This window comes from Haliaeetus albicilla, chromosome 5 (assembly GCF_947461875.1).
Source record: "Haliaeetus albicilla chromosome 5, bHalAlb1.1, whole genome shotgun sequence".
NCBI classification, from domain to species: domain Eukaryota; kingdom Metazoa; phylum Chordata; class Aves; order Accipitriformes; family Accipitridae; genus Haliaeetus; species Haliaeetus albicilla.
Window position 1 is genome coordinate 28,045,692 of NC_091487.1, and position 13,626 is coordinate 28,059,317.

Sequence of the window (13,626 nt, forward strand, 5' to 3'; positions counted from 1 at the left end):
GCAAAAATAATAGAATGTAATTACTTTTATATTTGCAAGAGAACTGAACAGTTTACCATCTGGTGATAATAATGGTTTCTTTAGCTGGGCAGGGAGCAGTGAAATCATGCAGATACTAGTTAAGCATTGTCAGCACCAAAGATGAGCAGTTTGAACTGTCTGATGTGAGTATTGAGTATAAGCACATTTCTAGCTAGGTCCATGGATTGGGACTTGGGAAACTGAAGGGGATTTACAGCTCAGCACCAGCCGGTCTAGATGACATGCTGCCTGAAACACTCATTTCGAGCTCCTGTCTTCCCCACATCTAGGATGTGATTCTCCAGCACTTGTGTAACCTTTACTTGAAACCTTGAAGATTAAAATGCTAGTTTGCTAGACAATCAAGGAGCCATTATGAATTCAACACAGGCTGAATTGCTTTCATGGAGAGAGCTCCAAGAACACTGACCACTTTCAGCACAAATGCTCCAGGCCAAACATCAGAAATTTCCATCTGCTGCTGAAGTACTGGGGTTTTTTGAGAGCCAGATAATCACTGTTCCCAACCCTGCTATTCCTCGCTTTCCAGATAGCAGTGCTACACTGACAGGTTGCATCCATTAAGGAACACTGTTACCTAACAAGATGTTGATCATGACCCAGCTCCTTCTGTAGGCATGCAAAAGCCTTCTTCTAAAATGCGTTAGGTAACGATGGTAAACCAAGAGCTCCTCCTGGGATTAACTGTGATCAACTAACACATTTTTAAACACAGACAACCTTGTCCACACCAAGGGAAAAATCATATTCAACATCTTGTTTAATTAACATGTTTTCTAGTATATTTTCTTCGTGTAGACAAGGTCTCTAAGGAAGAATGACTCATGAATGCAGCATTGCCATTATGGAGTACTTTTTGGAGTAACTTTCCATTTCTCCACATTTTCTAAGGAAAGCATTGACTTGGCTCATTACCTAAAAGCTTAATTAATGTTTGTGAGGAGCTCCAGGGTACCATTAGTTAATCCCATACCACATCGCTAAATAGAATCCTGGGCAAGAGTTAAAATACGTGTCACTTTCCTGAGTGAAGGCTAACATGTAGATCTTTTCCAGCATAGTCCGTGCATACTGCCGTATAGTTTTCCTTGGAGCCTACTTGACGCATACTACAATTGAGACGATCACAATACATGACTGCCTCCCTGGGAAAGGAGTGGGCCTTTGCTGCCACACATACCACAGGGAACCTAACATTTTGTGGACTTTTCTGAGGGAGATGTACCCTTACAGAACAGGTAAAGGCTTTATGTGTCTGTGAAGGTGGAGTGGGACAGCAGGCTGATAGAAATTAGCCTGTGTAATTGACTACAGGGATACATTTTTCCAGGCCTTGATTATTCTTCAGATAATGCTGTTAAAATCAAGAAGAGGTTCCATGCTTCATCTTGTCAAAGAAAGTGTTTTAGCCAACAGACAAGCAGATTTAAGAGGAATTTGTCATTGTTTTTATTAGGATACAAAGATCAACACATGATTCTTTCTGTTGGACATATATTCTCAGAAGGAAATGCATAGTAGGCATAAAATATTTATGATCATTTCTTACATTGTAACTATATCTATGTAAAAGCCAAAATAAATACCAACTCTTCCAGCTATACAATATGCAGTGCCTGATGTGTTTATTGCCACATTTTCTATGAGCAGTCTCCTTTCTGTTGTGTTTCTCCAGTGACTGTGTTATTCCAGGGAAATGAGTAACACAAGGGGAGGAGGGTGCATAATGACTTCTACGCTGTAGGGGGTTGTCTGAATTAGCACATGGATCATGCTCTACATCTCTTGAATCTGTGTTGGAATCTGTGTTCAGGGTGTATTATGCAGAAAACATGTAGAGGGTGAGCTACTCAGGTTTCTTTGAAAGACAAATCAGTATGTATCACAGGCACGTCATACTTTTCAGTTCATAGCTTTGAGTGTCGAAGAAGAGCTGAAGACAAGAATTTGTCTCCTATGGAGGACCAAAGCCATAACAATTCTATTTTTATTTGTGCTATTTAGCAAGTACGGTTAGCTAGATTTCATTCTTTCTCTCCCTATTCAGTGAATAGACAAAGTATGGAAACACCTGGGGAGATGAGGAGAACTATAATCCTGTGCTGCTGAAATCTCAGTTTCACTTTTTGCTAGATGGATAATTAGAGTCATTTTAAACAGTCATAGTATTCTCAGGCCACGTTGTATGATTATTGATATAAGATTTGCGTGTGTGATGGAATAGAGGAACAAAGAGCAAAGGAGCTCAAAACACCCATGAGTCACCAAAATGTTTGCATTGAAGAGATATATATGAAGATTGCCAGTTTGAAATTTTAAGTACGAATCTTGTGGAGGGAAATGTAATGTAATCCATAATGGGAAACGATCTAAAAACAGAAGAGTTGGAAAAGGGAAAATGCCGTACTGAGGAGGGTTGGTTTGGGGGTCAGTATTTTCTGTCATTTTATTCCCTCTTTGGGCTCAGTTACTGAGCAGAATGTTTTACATAATAGAATTCTGGACTCCCTTCTCAGTTGTTGATATGCCACTTGTGTACACTCAGAGGATGTCAATGATGACAGCTGGTTATTTCTTCAACACACAGATTTTGATTATGGCTTGTTTTATGGTTAGTATCCAGTTTTCACAAGGAATGTTTTCCCACCCAGAAGACAATAAATGTTGGACTGGCCTAGTAATTGTTCTTTCCTATATTTCCTTTGGGCTGTTGTTCAGCTAGTTGGATCTGAGTTGTTTTAAACATAATTAGGCGATCATAAATCACTCTGGGTTAGTTCGCATGTGACATCACCAAGGAGACCCAATGGGACAATTAGAATATGTTTTTGGATAATCTATCTGTAGCTATGTTAACTACTTTATCATGAAAATAAAGTTTGTAAACAGTAGTCTTTACAGTGTGACAAGTTAAAATATATTGCACTCTGATATAGCTGTTCAGCAAATTAGATTTTCATAGTGCTAATTGAATTTGTCACAAAGCTGATGAACATTAGCTAAAGAAAGAGCAATATATTTTATTTTATTGAGCACATCTCAGAGTGCTTGTAATTTAGTAGGGCCACCGCACTTTCTGGGCAGGCTATCAAGTAGGATGTTGTAATGATTTGCATGACTACTATAGTAGATGGAAAAATGTAGCTTGTGTTTGTAGCTGTTCCATTAGTGTCTTGCACAGTGTGCGCTCCTTTGGTGCTCTTCAGAGAGCTGTGTCATAATCCCAGCATCTTTGGAAGAGTTTTGTCTAGTGAAATCAAGTAACTATACACTGTTTAAAACCTAGTCCGTAATTAAATGATGAGACAAAGGAAAGACTGAGAAAGGCAGATAACCAATAGAATCCTGAAGTTATCAAAACAGAGCTCTTGCCAAGGACCTTGGAATTCATCTGATTCAGTTGCTGGAAAAATGCCTGAATTAAAAATTATCCTATGAGGACCAAGAAAATAGAGTCAAATTCTGGCACCGTACAGTTTTCTCCCAAAATGGACATTAATGCTGCAAAAACAGAATAGGGTGAATAACCCCTGGCCCCATGTTTGGCCCCCTACTGTAGGCTCTATCTGCCAAAACAAGATGGAACAGAAGATCAAAAACGGTGTGGGGGGAGAGAGGGGAGGAGAAGTTGGAAAAGGAGGGTGGTTGGAAAGGAAAAAACTCATAGGCTATGCCCCCTGCCAGCACTGAAACACTCAACTGCAGCTCCGCTTGCAAAGCACCTGTTGGCAGCTGTTGGAGTAGTTTATAGGTTTTGGGACAGAATCAGGATAAAAAACTTATAGTCTGTGTTCCCTTATGTGACATGTGATTTGGCCTTATTTTAGTAAAATAGAAGTCATTCCTGGGCAATAATTACAGCAATAAATATACCTGTTCAGAAATAATGACTTTTGCTTTCTAGAAAAAATATAACATTAAATAGCATTATTTTTAATGACTCTCCTTACTACTAATATTAATATTCTTTGGCTGATACCACCTATATTGTCTTCCTTTTATCCAGAACTGAAAAACAACACAATGTTGCATGGAGTGGAAAGAAAATACGACAAAACAATGGTCATAAATATTAACTTGATACTGTCATTCAAACACAGTGGCAGGAAGCTAGGTGTAGGGTGTTATCTGGCCAGTTCTATGTTTTGCAAGCTTTATACATTAGAGTGGAATGATAGAAAAGCAGGAAAATAGTATATGTTAAATTAGAACTCTCAGCAAGTATTTTATGTCAAGAATTCAGTTTAAACATTTTAACATCTTCACAAACTTTCATGTAAACTCCCATTCAAATACATTTAGTTGAGAATTTTAGCATTACAGTTTATGCCCTCCTTCTATTACGAACTCCAAAAGTTACTTGTGTTTGTGTACCAAAACTTTTGCAGTCCTATGTTGTTATATAAATAGATTATTCTTCCTTGAGAGGAATATGTAACAGTTATCAATAATAATATGTATTTGATATGTAAAGTATATGAAACAGAAAATAAATGGTTATTTTTATAGGTATTTACTATAGGCTGAGTGAAAAACTATTGCTTTTATTGGCTAACTCTCCTTTGACTGTAATGAGAATCTTCCCTCTGCTAATGCTTTAGTTCAGTGTAAAAGGCTTACTTTAGGTAAGTACCTGTATTACTCAGAAAGTTTGGATAAAGTTGAAATAGAAAGTAGATAATGTTTTGGAATTTAATCCTTTCTTATATAAACTTTAAAAACCCCAGTTTTCCTGTTCTACTTGAACTACTAAACTTATTAGTTCTAAAATAATTTAAATTTGAAACTTTAAGCCTTCCTTAGATTTATATTCAGTAATGAAAAAAAGAACTCAAGTTTCTGACACTGCAGTGCACACTACCCAGGCAGAGCCTGGTTCCTGCATGAAGCCCACCAAGAGTCTTTCTCCATCAAGTCTGCCAAAGAAGAGGTCCAAAACGCAAATTCCATTAGTTCAATGGTTTGTGTGTGGAACATTTCAAAATGAGATTTTCACTTTGTGTTAATTTCTTTGCCTTGCTTAGAAAGAGAAAGTAGTTGAGTAGCCTAGCATGTAATAAATTGTCTTAGGTATTAGAGTCTGTTAGCTTTAGTGACACCTGAGCTCAGCCATATTCTGTGCCATTAAAATAAGAGGACAGGATGGGGACCTTAAGACAGTGATATCTGAAAAAGGAGAGCATCTAGTGGAACACAAGCATGCGCTTAATTTCAGTGGGTCTGTATGGTATACATAAAGAAAGGGATTGCAGATATTTTAACTTGAATAAGAATGCTTTCCTGCATCAAGATTTTTAGAAGTTTAGCTGTGAATCACCAAATGACACGTTCTGTATTACCGAGGGTTTGTAATTATTTTTGCTATAATAGTAAATAGATAAAATAGATGCATTCAAACATTATAGTAAGTATAGTCTTCACAAACTGTTTTTGCGTGTTGTAGCATTAAATTTATTACTCTGGATAAAAAGAAACCATGCTTAAGAGTCTGAATAAACCAGGGCACAGAAGATTCAAAACCAGGATAATTTAGTATCTTGGACACACAGATACATATTTTCTTGGCATTTCAAAACCCTTTAAGATTTGTGTAGTTCTTTTTATTATCTCTGCACATTGACAGGTCTCAAAAATACACTTTTACTGTGATCCTGATGAATAATATCTTCTTATTGTATGTTTGCTCTTTGGAATGAGAGTGATATACCAAATGGACAGAGCAGTAAGCAAGCCTAGAAAATTTAAGCAAATAACGAGAAGTTCTGAAAGTTCTCCCCGGACGATGTATGCCTGGGAGCATGGGCAAAATGTAGGTGGTAAACTTCTGGACTTCTCATGAGGTGTCAGGTGGGTGGGAAAATAGTAACAGAACCAGCTTCAAAGCCAGTGGTGGCAGGTGCGTTCGGGATCTTCCAGATCTCTTCTTTCTCAGCATTCCCCCCCTCCTATTCACACTCTTCATTCTTGGATGTGGAAAGTCCCCAGGATGTGAATTTAAGTGCTCATGATGAGTAGTGGAGCAGGAAGGGGGAAAGCCAGGACTACACAGCATCAGTGCAGAGCAGGACAGGATGAAGAATCAGTAAAGCTGCAGCTCAGATAGCCAGCTCCGGAATTAGCTGTCATCCTAACATCAAGGTCGTCTGAGCCCCCAGCACCGTCTTGCATAACAGCAGCGTCCTTAGGGATTAGTCTTGCATGACAAAGAAGCCGGTGCCAACCTGAACTCCCTTCCTTCACTACTTTCAGCAAGGCTTAATGTTTTCATTTATGATGCCAGTCAAATGTTCCCACTGTACTTAAGTCAGAAAACTGAGCAAAAACTATGATTAAATTGATCACATAGCTTAAGTTCTCACCTTCCCCACTATAACAAACAACTAGTACCGTTTACTGTCTAAAATCCCTGATGGTTCCAGTATACTACAGAACACTATGTTAATACACGAGGTATATAAGTACTGTATCATCAATGATATGTTTAGGCTTTTACTTTACTTTGCAAACTGCAAAAACTATTGGAGTCAATGAAAAGTAAACTAATGTTTGTACCAATGTTTATTAGGCCTTTTTTTATTATTATTTTATAGGTCTTGTAGAAATTTGCCTGATGCATCCCCTTGATGTAGTGAAAACAAGGTAAGATCCTGCTTGAACAGGTTTTGTTGACACTGGAAGATATCCAAATTAGGAGCTGTCAAAAAATAAAATGCTAGAACTTCTCCAAGTAAGATAACTTGTGCCTTTAATGGCATTTATATTTACTTACCTGTATCTGCAGCGTTTGACAGATGGAATTTGAATAGCATGACACATTTCTAATTAGAGGTCATCTAAAGGTGTTAAATCTGTTTATGACATGTATTTTTAATGTTGTAACGTGAAGAGGGCTATAGTTAAATTCACTTACTATATGTATCATCTGCAGTAATGCTTTTGTATGTAATTGGGAAATACCATATTGCTTCGAAAATAATTTTCACAGATTTTTGAGACCTGATAAAAATAATAAAATAAGGTATTCCGTATTTTGTCTGTAAGCTAAGTAACTTCATGCTTTTATCTTTTTTTTATCTTTTTATCTGTCCCTATTTTCTTTTCTGAATATTTGTGCTTATGTGAGTATAAATGATTAAGTGACCTAGAAAATTTGGTCAGATCAGGTTTTTTTAATGTTGATTATTGAGATGGAAAAAGTATAGTTATGTTTCTAGTTTCTTGAATCTTTTTGCTTTTCTATGCTTTTTAGTTTTCCTATCAATTCATAAGTGAGCGTTACCATACGTGAAAAGCAAACCAGAATGCAGAAGCATACAATAAGGAGGAGAAAACTTTTCATGCTATGTGTGTTACACACAATGCCAATAATTAACCATATACTGCTCCTGGAGCTCTATCTAATTCTTGGTCATATAGGCAGGAAAGCTTCACTAGGGGATGAATCAGCCCCAAACAAATGATGAGGACAGCTGTGGTCTCTGGAATATGCTTGAAGCAGTCAATTATGACTTGAGATTCTAGTTCCAGTTAGCCAACATGTGAGCTTGTTACGGATGTATTTTCAGCTTCTGTTTAAATCACGTTCTGGGGTTTGCCTAAGACCTTGAGATACACTTTTCTGCAGCTTGTATTTTGGAGAAGGAGGCCATCTCTCTGTGGTCATTGCCCAACATCAGAGGACGCTAATGCAGGCTCCATCCACGTTAACTGCTGCGGTGCTGTAGGTACTCCTTGGGGCTTGGAGTTTGTCAGGTAATTCTTCTGTATGCCTTCACAATATGGAATATGATGATTCATATAGAGACAATACACCTGGTAGTTTCAAGGGTCCTCTCTGCCCCTCCAAGAGACCTTATTATTAAAACAAGCTTTACATAAAAAGATTGAAATTAAAGACTCAGAAACAATAAGGTACAAGCAAAACAAGTACAAGACCAAATTTAAAAGAAAAAAATCTGTCTTGCTCTGCTGTCATGTGGTCCTCATGGGATGTGCTTTAGTGACTTCATTTTGGCAGGCTGTGCTATAACTCACCTATAGCTCTCAAGCTTTTGGTTTTACCTCTTCCTGTTTTCCTCTTTGTACTAAACCAGGAGTCTTGTTCTTCTGTAGTATAAATGCAGCATCAGTGATTTACTTCTCATGTCTTGGGTGCCTTTGAGGTTGTCATCCTACACATCCTCATACCCCCAGTCTTGATTGAAGGAACTTAATATATATCCATAGAATCATTCATGATTTAGGACATGCTACATATCGTATATCATAAAAAGCATTAATTGCACATCTGTTCTGATAAACTGGCAATCAACAGATGTACTTTCAGCTTTCTGATAGAAACCATGCATACACTGGACTCTCAGAATACGAGGACGGATTTCCCTGTTTCTATTCCAGATTTTACTGGTTTTATCATACTTTTAGTAGTGAAAAATGCTAATCAGATCTGAGGTCCAGAAATGGAAAGTATTAAAGAGTGTATGGGTATGTGTGTGAAGCTGCATCAATAGTAAAAAAAAATAATAATAATAAAAATTGGGAACCCTTTAAATGTGAAATCTGAGTCCATAAACAGGGGAATTAAAGAAGAAAGTAGGAAAAAAATGAAAGAACAGTAAGTGTGCAGGAGAAATCAGATTATGGATTATGATGAAACCAAGGGGCTGAATCAAGTAAAAAAGCCATTAAGCAAACTTCTTTTGAAGAAACTTCAAGTGAAGTTGAGTTAACTCAACTCTTCCATTGAGTTAGCTGCAACTCTTTGCAGAATTGGGCAGCCCCCAAGTGACAGTTTTTCAGTGTTTTGTTGATGCAGATGTATTCAGAGATATTACACAGATTTTGCAGTAACTTTTCCGCTGATCTTAGCAGATGTTAGTATTTGAAAATACTTACATTTTGAAAGCCAATGACAAAATCAAGAATAGAATATCCTTTGATCTCATCCATCATTCCATTCTATGTTCGTAACATCATGCCATTTCCCTTCATTTGGTAGTGGTCCAAATTTACTATAGCAGATTAATTCTTTGATGGCCTTGGAGAAGTTCAAGTGAAACATTGTTTTAAATTCTGAACTTTGGATTTAGAATGTTTTCTAATTCATTTTCATTTACTTTATTCCTTTGTCACAGTGCCTCTAAGTACTGCAGTGCACTTACTCTTTTCCAGCATGGTATTGATAATCTGTCATTTCCTAATCACTTCCAGCTATTACAGTTATGGTGGTTTGTTTGGGGTTTTTTTTCCTTATCATTAGGTGAAAGGATGTATAGAAGAAGCATTTGTTGCTTAATTTTTATGTTGTTTTAAGTTTCCTGCATTTTTTCTATAAAGTGTTTGTTTGGTGGAAAAAGTCCCATGGCCTTTCCAAATTAGTGGAATCTTATTGATCTAAGTGAGCATTCTGAAGGAGTTTAGGGAAGATGCCAAAGGCTCACATCTAGTGGACTGGTGGCTTAGCATCTTTACTTTGTTGATTTTTTTGTGTGTATGTGTATGTTTTTAATAAAAAATTGGAGAAAAGAAAGTTCCTGTCAGACATTATTTTGAAACCCTCGAAAATTGTTTGGCTCTTTTGTGACAACATTTTGCAATATCTTTTCTGTGTTTAGTAATTTTCTATTATTCTACAATAATAATGCTAGACTTGTTTATCTCCTCACATCAAGGAACAATATATATATAAAAATACATGTGTATAAACTATAGACAAGACAAATGCTTAATGGAGTGGGTTTTGCTAAATGTACATTTGAAAATAATTTTACTTTGTTATCTATTAGAACACCAAAGATCATTAAGAAATTCATGTGAGCGAGCTAGCTAGATGGAGATAACTATGGTCCATTGTTTTAGCTCTATGAATCCCACTTATTCTTTCAAATAAAGCTCTTTTTTCAGTTACAATATATATTGGTATAGTTTCTGATGAGAGACTTTAAAAAATTGTGCTAAACTTTTAATGTCTCAGTATAACAGAGACTCTATTAGCTGTTTTATTTATCAGTTACTCTTATGATGAATTTAGCCATCTGTAGATTAAATAAAGTACTGAATCTCTGTTCTTGCCATCCTAAATACAAGTTTTACAGAATTTGGTCAGGGTTTATCTGTGTGGCTATGTATGAGCCAGGAGAGCGGTAGCAAGTAAGAGTTTTCTGGTACGGATACAGTTAAGACACAGAAGGTCTACTTTTTAATTAAGAAACCTAGATGATCTTTCTTTGCTGGAAAGTGAGGAGAAAATTGTCTTAGTCTGGGTAAAGAATTGTTTTTGCTTATTTTGGACCCTTTTTTGGGTCTTAAGTGTAGTGCAGGTTGTAATGTCATTTTCATCCATCAAACTTACCAAAGGATGACAAAAGGGTATGCTAGATTGTGATACGTAGGACAAGACATTGTCATATATTTTACTTTAAAATTAAAACCAGTAAAGTGCTTTTTCAGCTAGAGCGTATCCTTTGTGTCCTAGTGGCATATGTTTTGGCTTAAGGAAATGTACAAAATTCAGAACTTAATAACGTTTTATTGTTATAAGCAACAGTTCACAGGTGTAGTTGGTGAGTGAAAGGGAGAGAGTTACAGGGAGTTGCCTGAAGTCAAGGGAAAGCTAATGTTGTTTGAGGGATCAGTCAAGTAAGCCTGACTGATAACTGGAGGATGTTAGTGCGGTCTGTATGATGGCTCCAGGTTATGTTCTGCTGTAGTCCTATAGCCTTGAACAGCTTGAATTTTCAGAAAAAACAAACAAACAAAAAAATGGTTCATTTTTTAAAATTTCTTTACTACTGAGTTGCTGGCATAAAACTGACATTTTCAGGAGCTTGATAACTTCTGAACTACATGTGCTAACATGAGTTTCCTTGCTATTACATTTTAGTACCTAAAAAAATGCATGCAACCAAGACTGATATTGCAAAATTAGAACTATGACTAGAAATAAGATTTTGGCTAATATTTCATCAGGTTTATAAGTTGATTACCTTTACATGTGCTTTCTCTTTTTCATTGATTATCACCAATATTTATACAGCTGAATTTTAGTGACTCCACTGTTCTTGAAAACAAATTTCAAAGTTGTCTGTGCAAGTATTCGCAAACTATGAAACATATATTGAAGTATAAATAGTCATTTTGGATGTGACTTGGTATTGTGTAGTTAGGAAATGGAAACCATACTTTGTAACTTTTTGTAACAGTTGTCTACATGACAGAATTTAATAGAAAACACATATGAAGAAATGTATGATTAAGTGTTTTCAAATAAGAGAGAAAAAATAAGACATCACCAAAAACTTTGAAATACATAACACATCTGAACAGATTTGTGTCTGAAAGTCCAGTGAACGGGAAAAATGTTATGTGAATTAGATGAATCATTTATCTCTTTCATTTTGGCAGTAATTTGACATCACTATACATTTTGAGACAAATATTTCAAAGAAAGATGGGTTGTTTCATGTCAGACTAATACAAAATTGTGCTCCAAAACTGTGTTGACTTCGGTGGAGATAGATTAGTTCACCCCACTTGAGGATTAAGGTTTTTTTACTTCCAGATAATGTATTCAAAGAGTGGTAAATGTTATCATAAGCCAACTACCATCTAAAGGACTTGGAGAAAGTCTAGTTTATTATTTTATCAGGAGAATCATCAGGGTAACTTGTGTCCTAACAAATTAAACATATATTCAACAGGCAGTGTTTTAATATTTTTCTGGTTAATTCAAATAATAACAGTTCCAGATTATTTTAATTTTTTTTGCCCTTTAAACAATCTCTTCTATTTTCAGGCTTAATTTTGTCTTCATAACACAGCCTTACATTGGGATGAGTGTGCAATTTGGAAAGCAATGCCTAAGAGAGACCCAGGAGGCATTCTTTCAAAAGCATTTACTTCAACTTATCAGAAGAATAAGTTAATAAGTATAGCTTGTTTTCCTGATCAACCTATTGGATCTCTGTCATTTTTTTTCCTAAAGCTGTTTCTCACCTTTGGTAGACCTTGGGGAAGATGCAGTCCATGTTGCTTCTACTTCAACACCTTTTTACACAGTTCAGCGTTAGATCAGAATCTTCATGTTAACTGACTTTACATCTTATGTCTGATCCAGAATATCGGCATTAAAAAAATGAGGCCAATAATTCACCTTAGAAATTTGGAGAAAGTTTTCATCTAGTCATGATGGAGATTTTAGGGTTTGCCACTCTTTCTGTAAAATCTAGACCAACATCATGGATCTAAAGCCCCAAATTTAGAAAATAATTTGGGATCGAAGTCCAGATTTGGACTCTGCATTACAGACCCATTTCTAGTTAGCAACTGTTGTGCTGATTTGTGTGCATGTTTATCCATTTCATTCCTTTGTTCCAATTCTGTCATTTTGGTCTTATTAAAAAAGTTCAGCTTACTACATGTGTTTCCGATCTCATTCCATCTGTTGTTTTGCAAGAGCTACTTCCTTTATATCATTAATTCCTCTTTGATTTCTGGTCTTTTTTGTTTGAGTGAGCAGTAGTGGAGCCTGTTTCTGAAAAACATTGATTTAAGGAAGAGTTCATTGTCTTTATACAATGTTACTATTTCCAAATGATCATAGCTCACTTGGTTCGCATCAGGCCATGTTAAGTTCATGGTACTTGATGCAAACTGCTCTAGTTAGATTCATAACAGTTTTAAGCAGAAAATAGTCTTCCTGTCCTGGGAAAATTTATCAGTATACGAAACAATTCTGTATTGGAATGAACAGTTGAACTCTCAGAAGACTGGTAGAAAAACAATGGGTGTTGGCCAATGAAACTCTTCATTTAATTAATTTTGAATTTTGGAAATTTTTACTTCCATTTCTTTTTTTCTTTTTGACTACTTTTAAGTAATTTTGAACTAGGAAAACAGAAGTTTTGGTTTGAAAATGTAGAGAACAGCATTCATTGTCATCTAAAAGAAGTGTATAAAAATGTATTGAAACTGATCATTTCCTGAGAAGTGTTTTTTTCATTTTGAGGGAAAAAAAAAACCTAGTAAAAATAATCCCTGACCAACTCAGCTTAATGTCCTTATTTCAACCAAATGTCAAGGCTTTTCTCTGGGATTAGTTTTACTTGATTTATCAGTGGCCTTTGGCATAATTGTTCATAGGGTTTGTGTGCATATTGTAACTTGTACTCTGGTTTTGGCATTTGAATTTTAGCACTGAAATATTTTGAATATTTCGTTACAGATCCAAGTTTTGTATAATAAGAACTTATCTCAAGTTTACAATAATTTGGATGTGGATGTGATCCAGGGCTCTGTAATTTGCCCTTTGTTTTCCTTCTACATACAATCTGTTAAGAATTAATAAGGGCACATGGGCTAATAATTCCTGCTAGATATACTACTCCAATTGAAATCCTTCCCTGAATTAAAGAACAATATTGATGTGCACTGTTAAACAGATGCTCTAATTTGCAGTGCTGGTCAAAGTGATTTCTGTTCCTATGTGCTTTTTTTTTTTAATTCATAGGCATACCATATGTAGATTTTATAAAGAGTGTCAAGATCCTTTGGGATAAAAGGAACTGTATAAATGCAGCTTCATCA

The 13,626-nt window shown here is 35.9% G+C and overlaps 1 protein-coding gene across 5 annotated transcripts in view; it reads left to right on the plus strand.

Annotated features, from left to right (window-relative positions):
• SLC25A21 (solute carrier family 25 member 21) overlaps nt 1–13,626 on the plus strand; it is a 276,605-nt gene that overhangs the window by 143,024 nt on the left and 119,955 nt on the right. For all 5 annotated transcript variants that reach the window (XM_069783947.1, XM_069783946.1, XM_069783951.1 and 2 more), the window contains exon 2: nt 6,633–6,681. In XM_069783947.1, the coding sequence (XP_069640048.1) occupies nt 6,633–6,681 (49 nt within the window). The remainder of the gene's footprint in view (nt 1–6,632; nt 6,682–13,626) is intronic.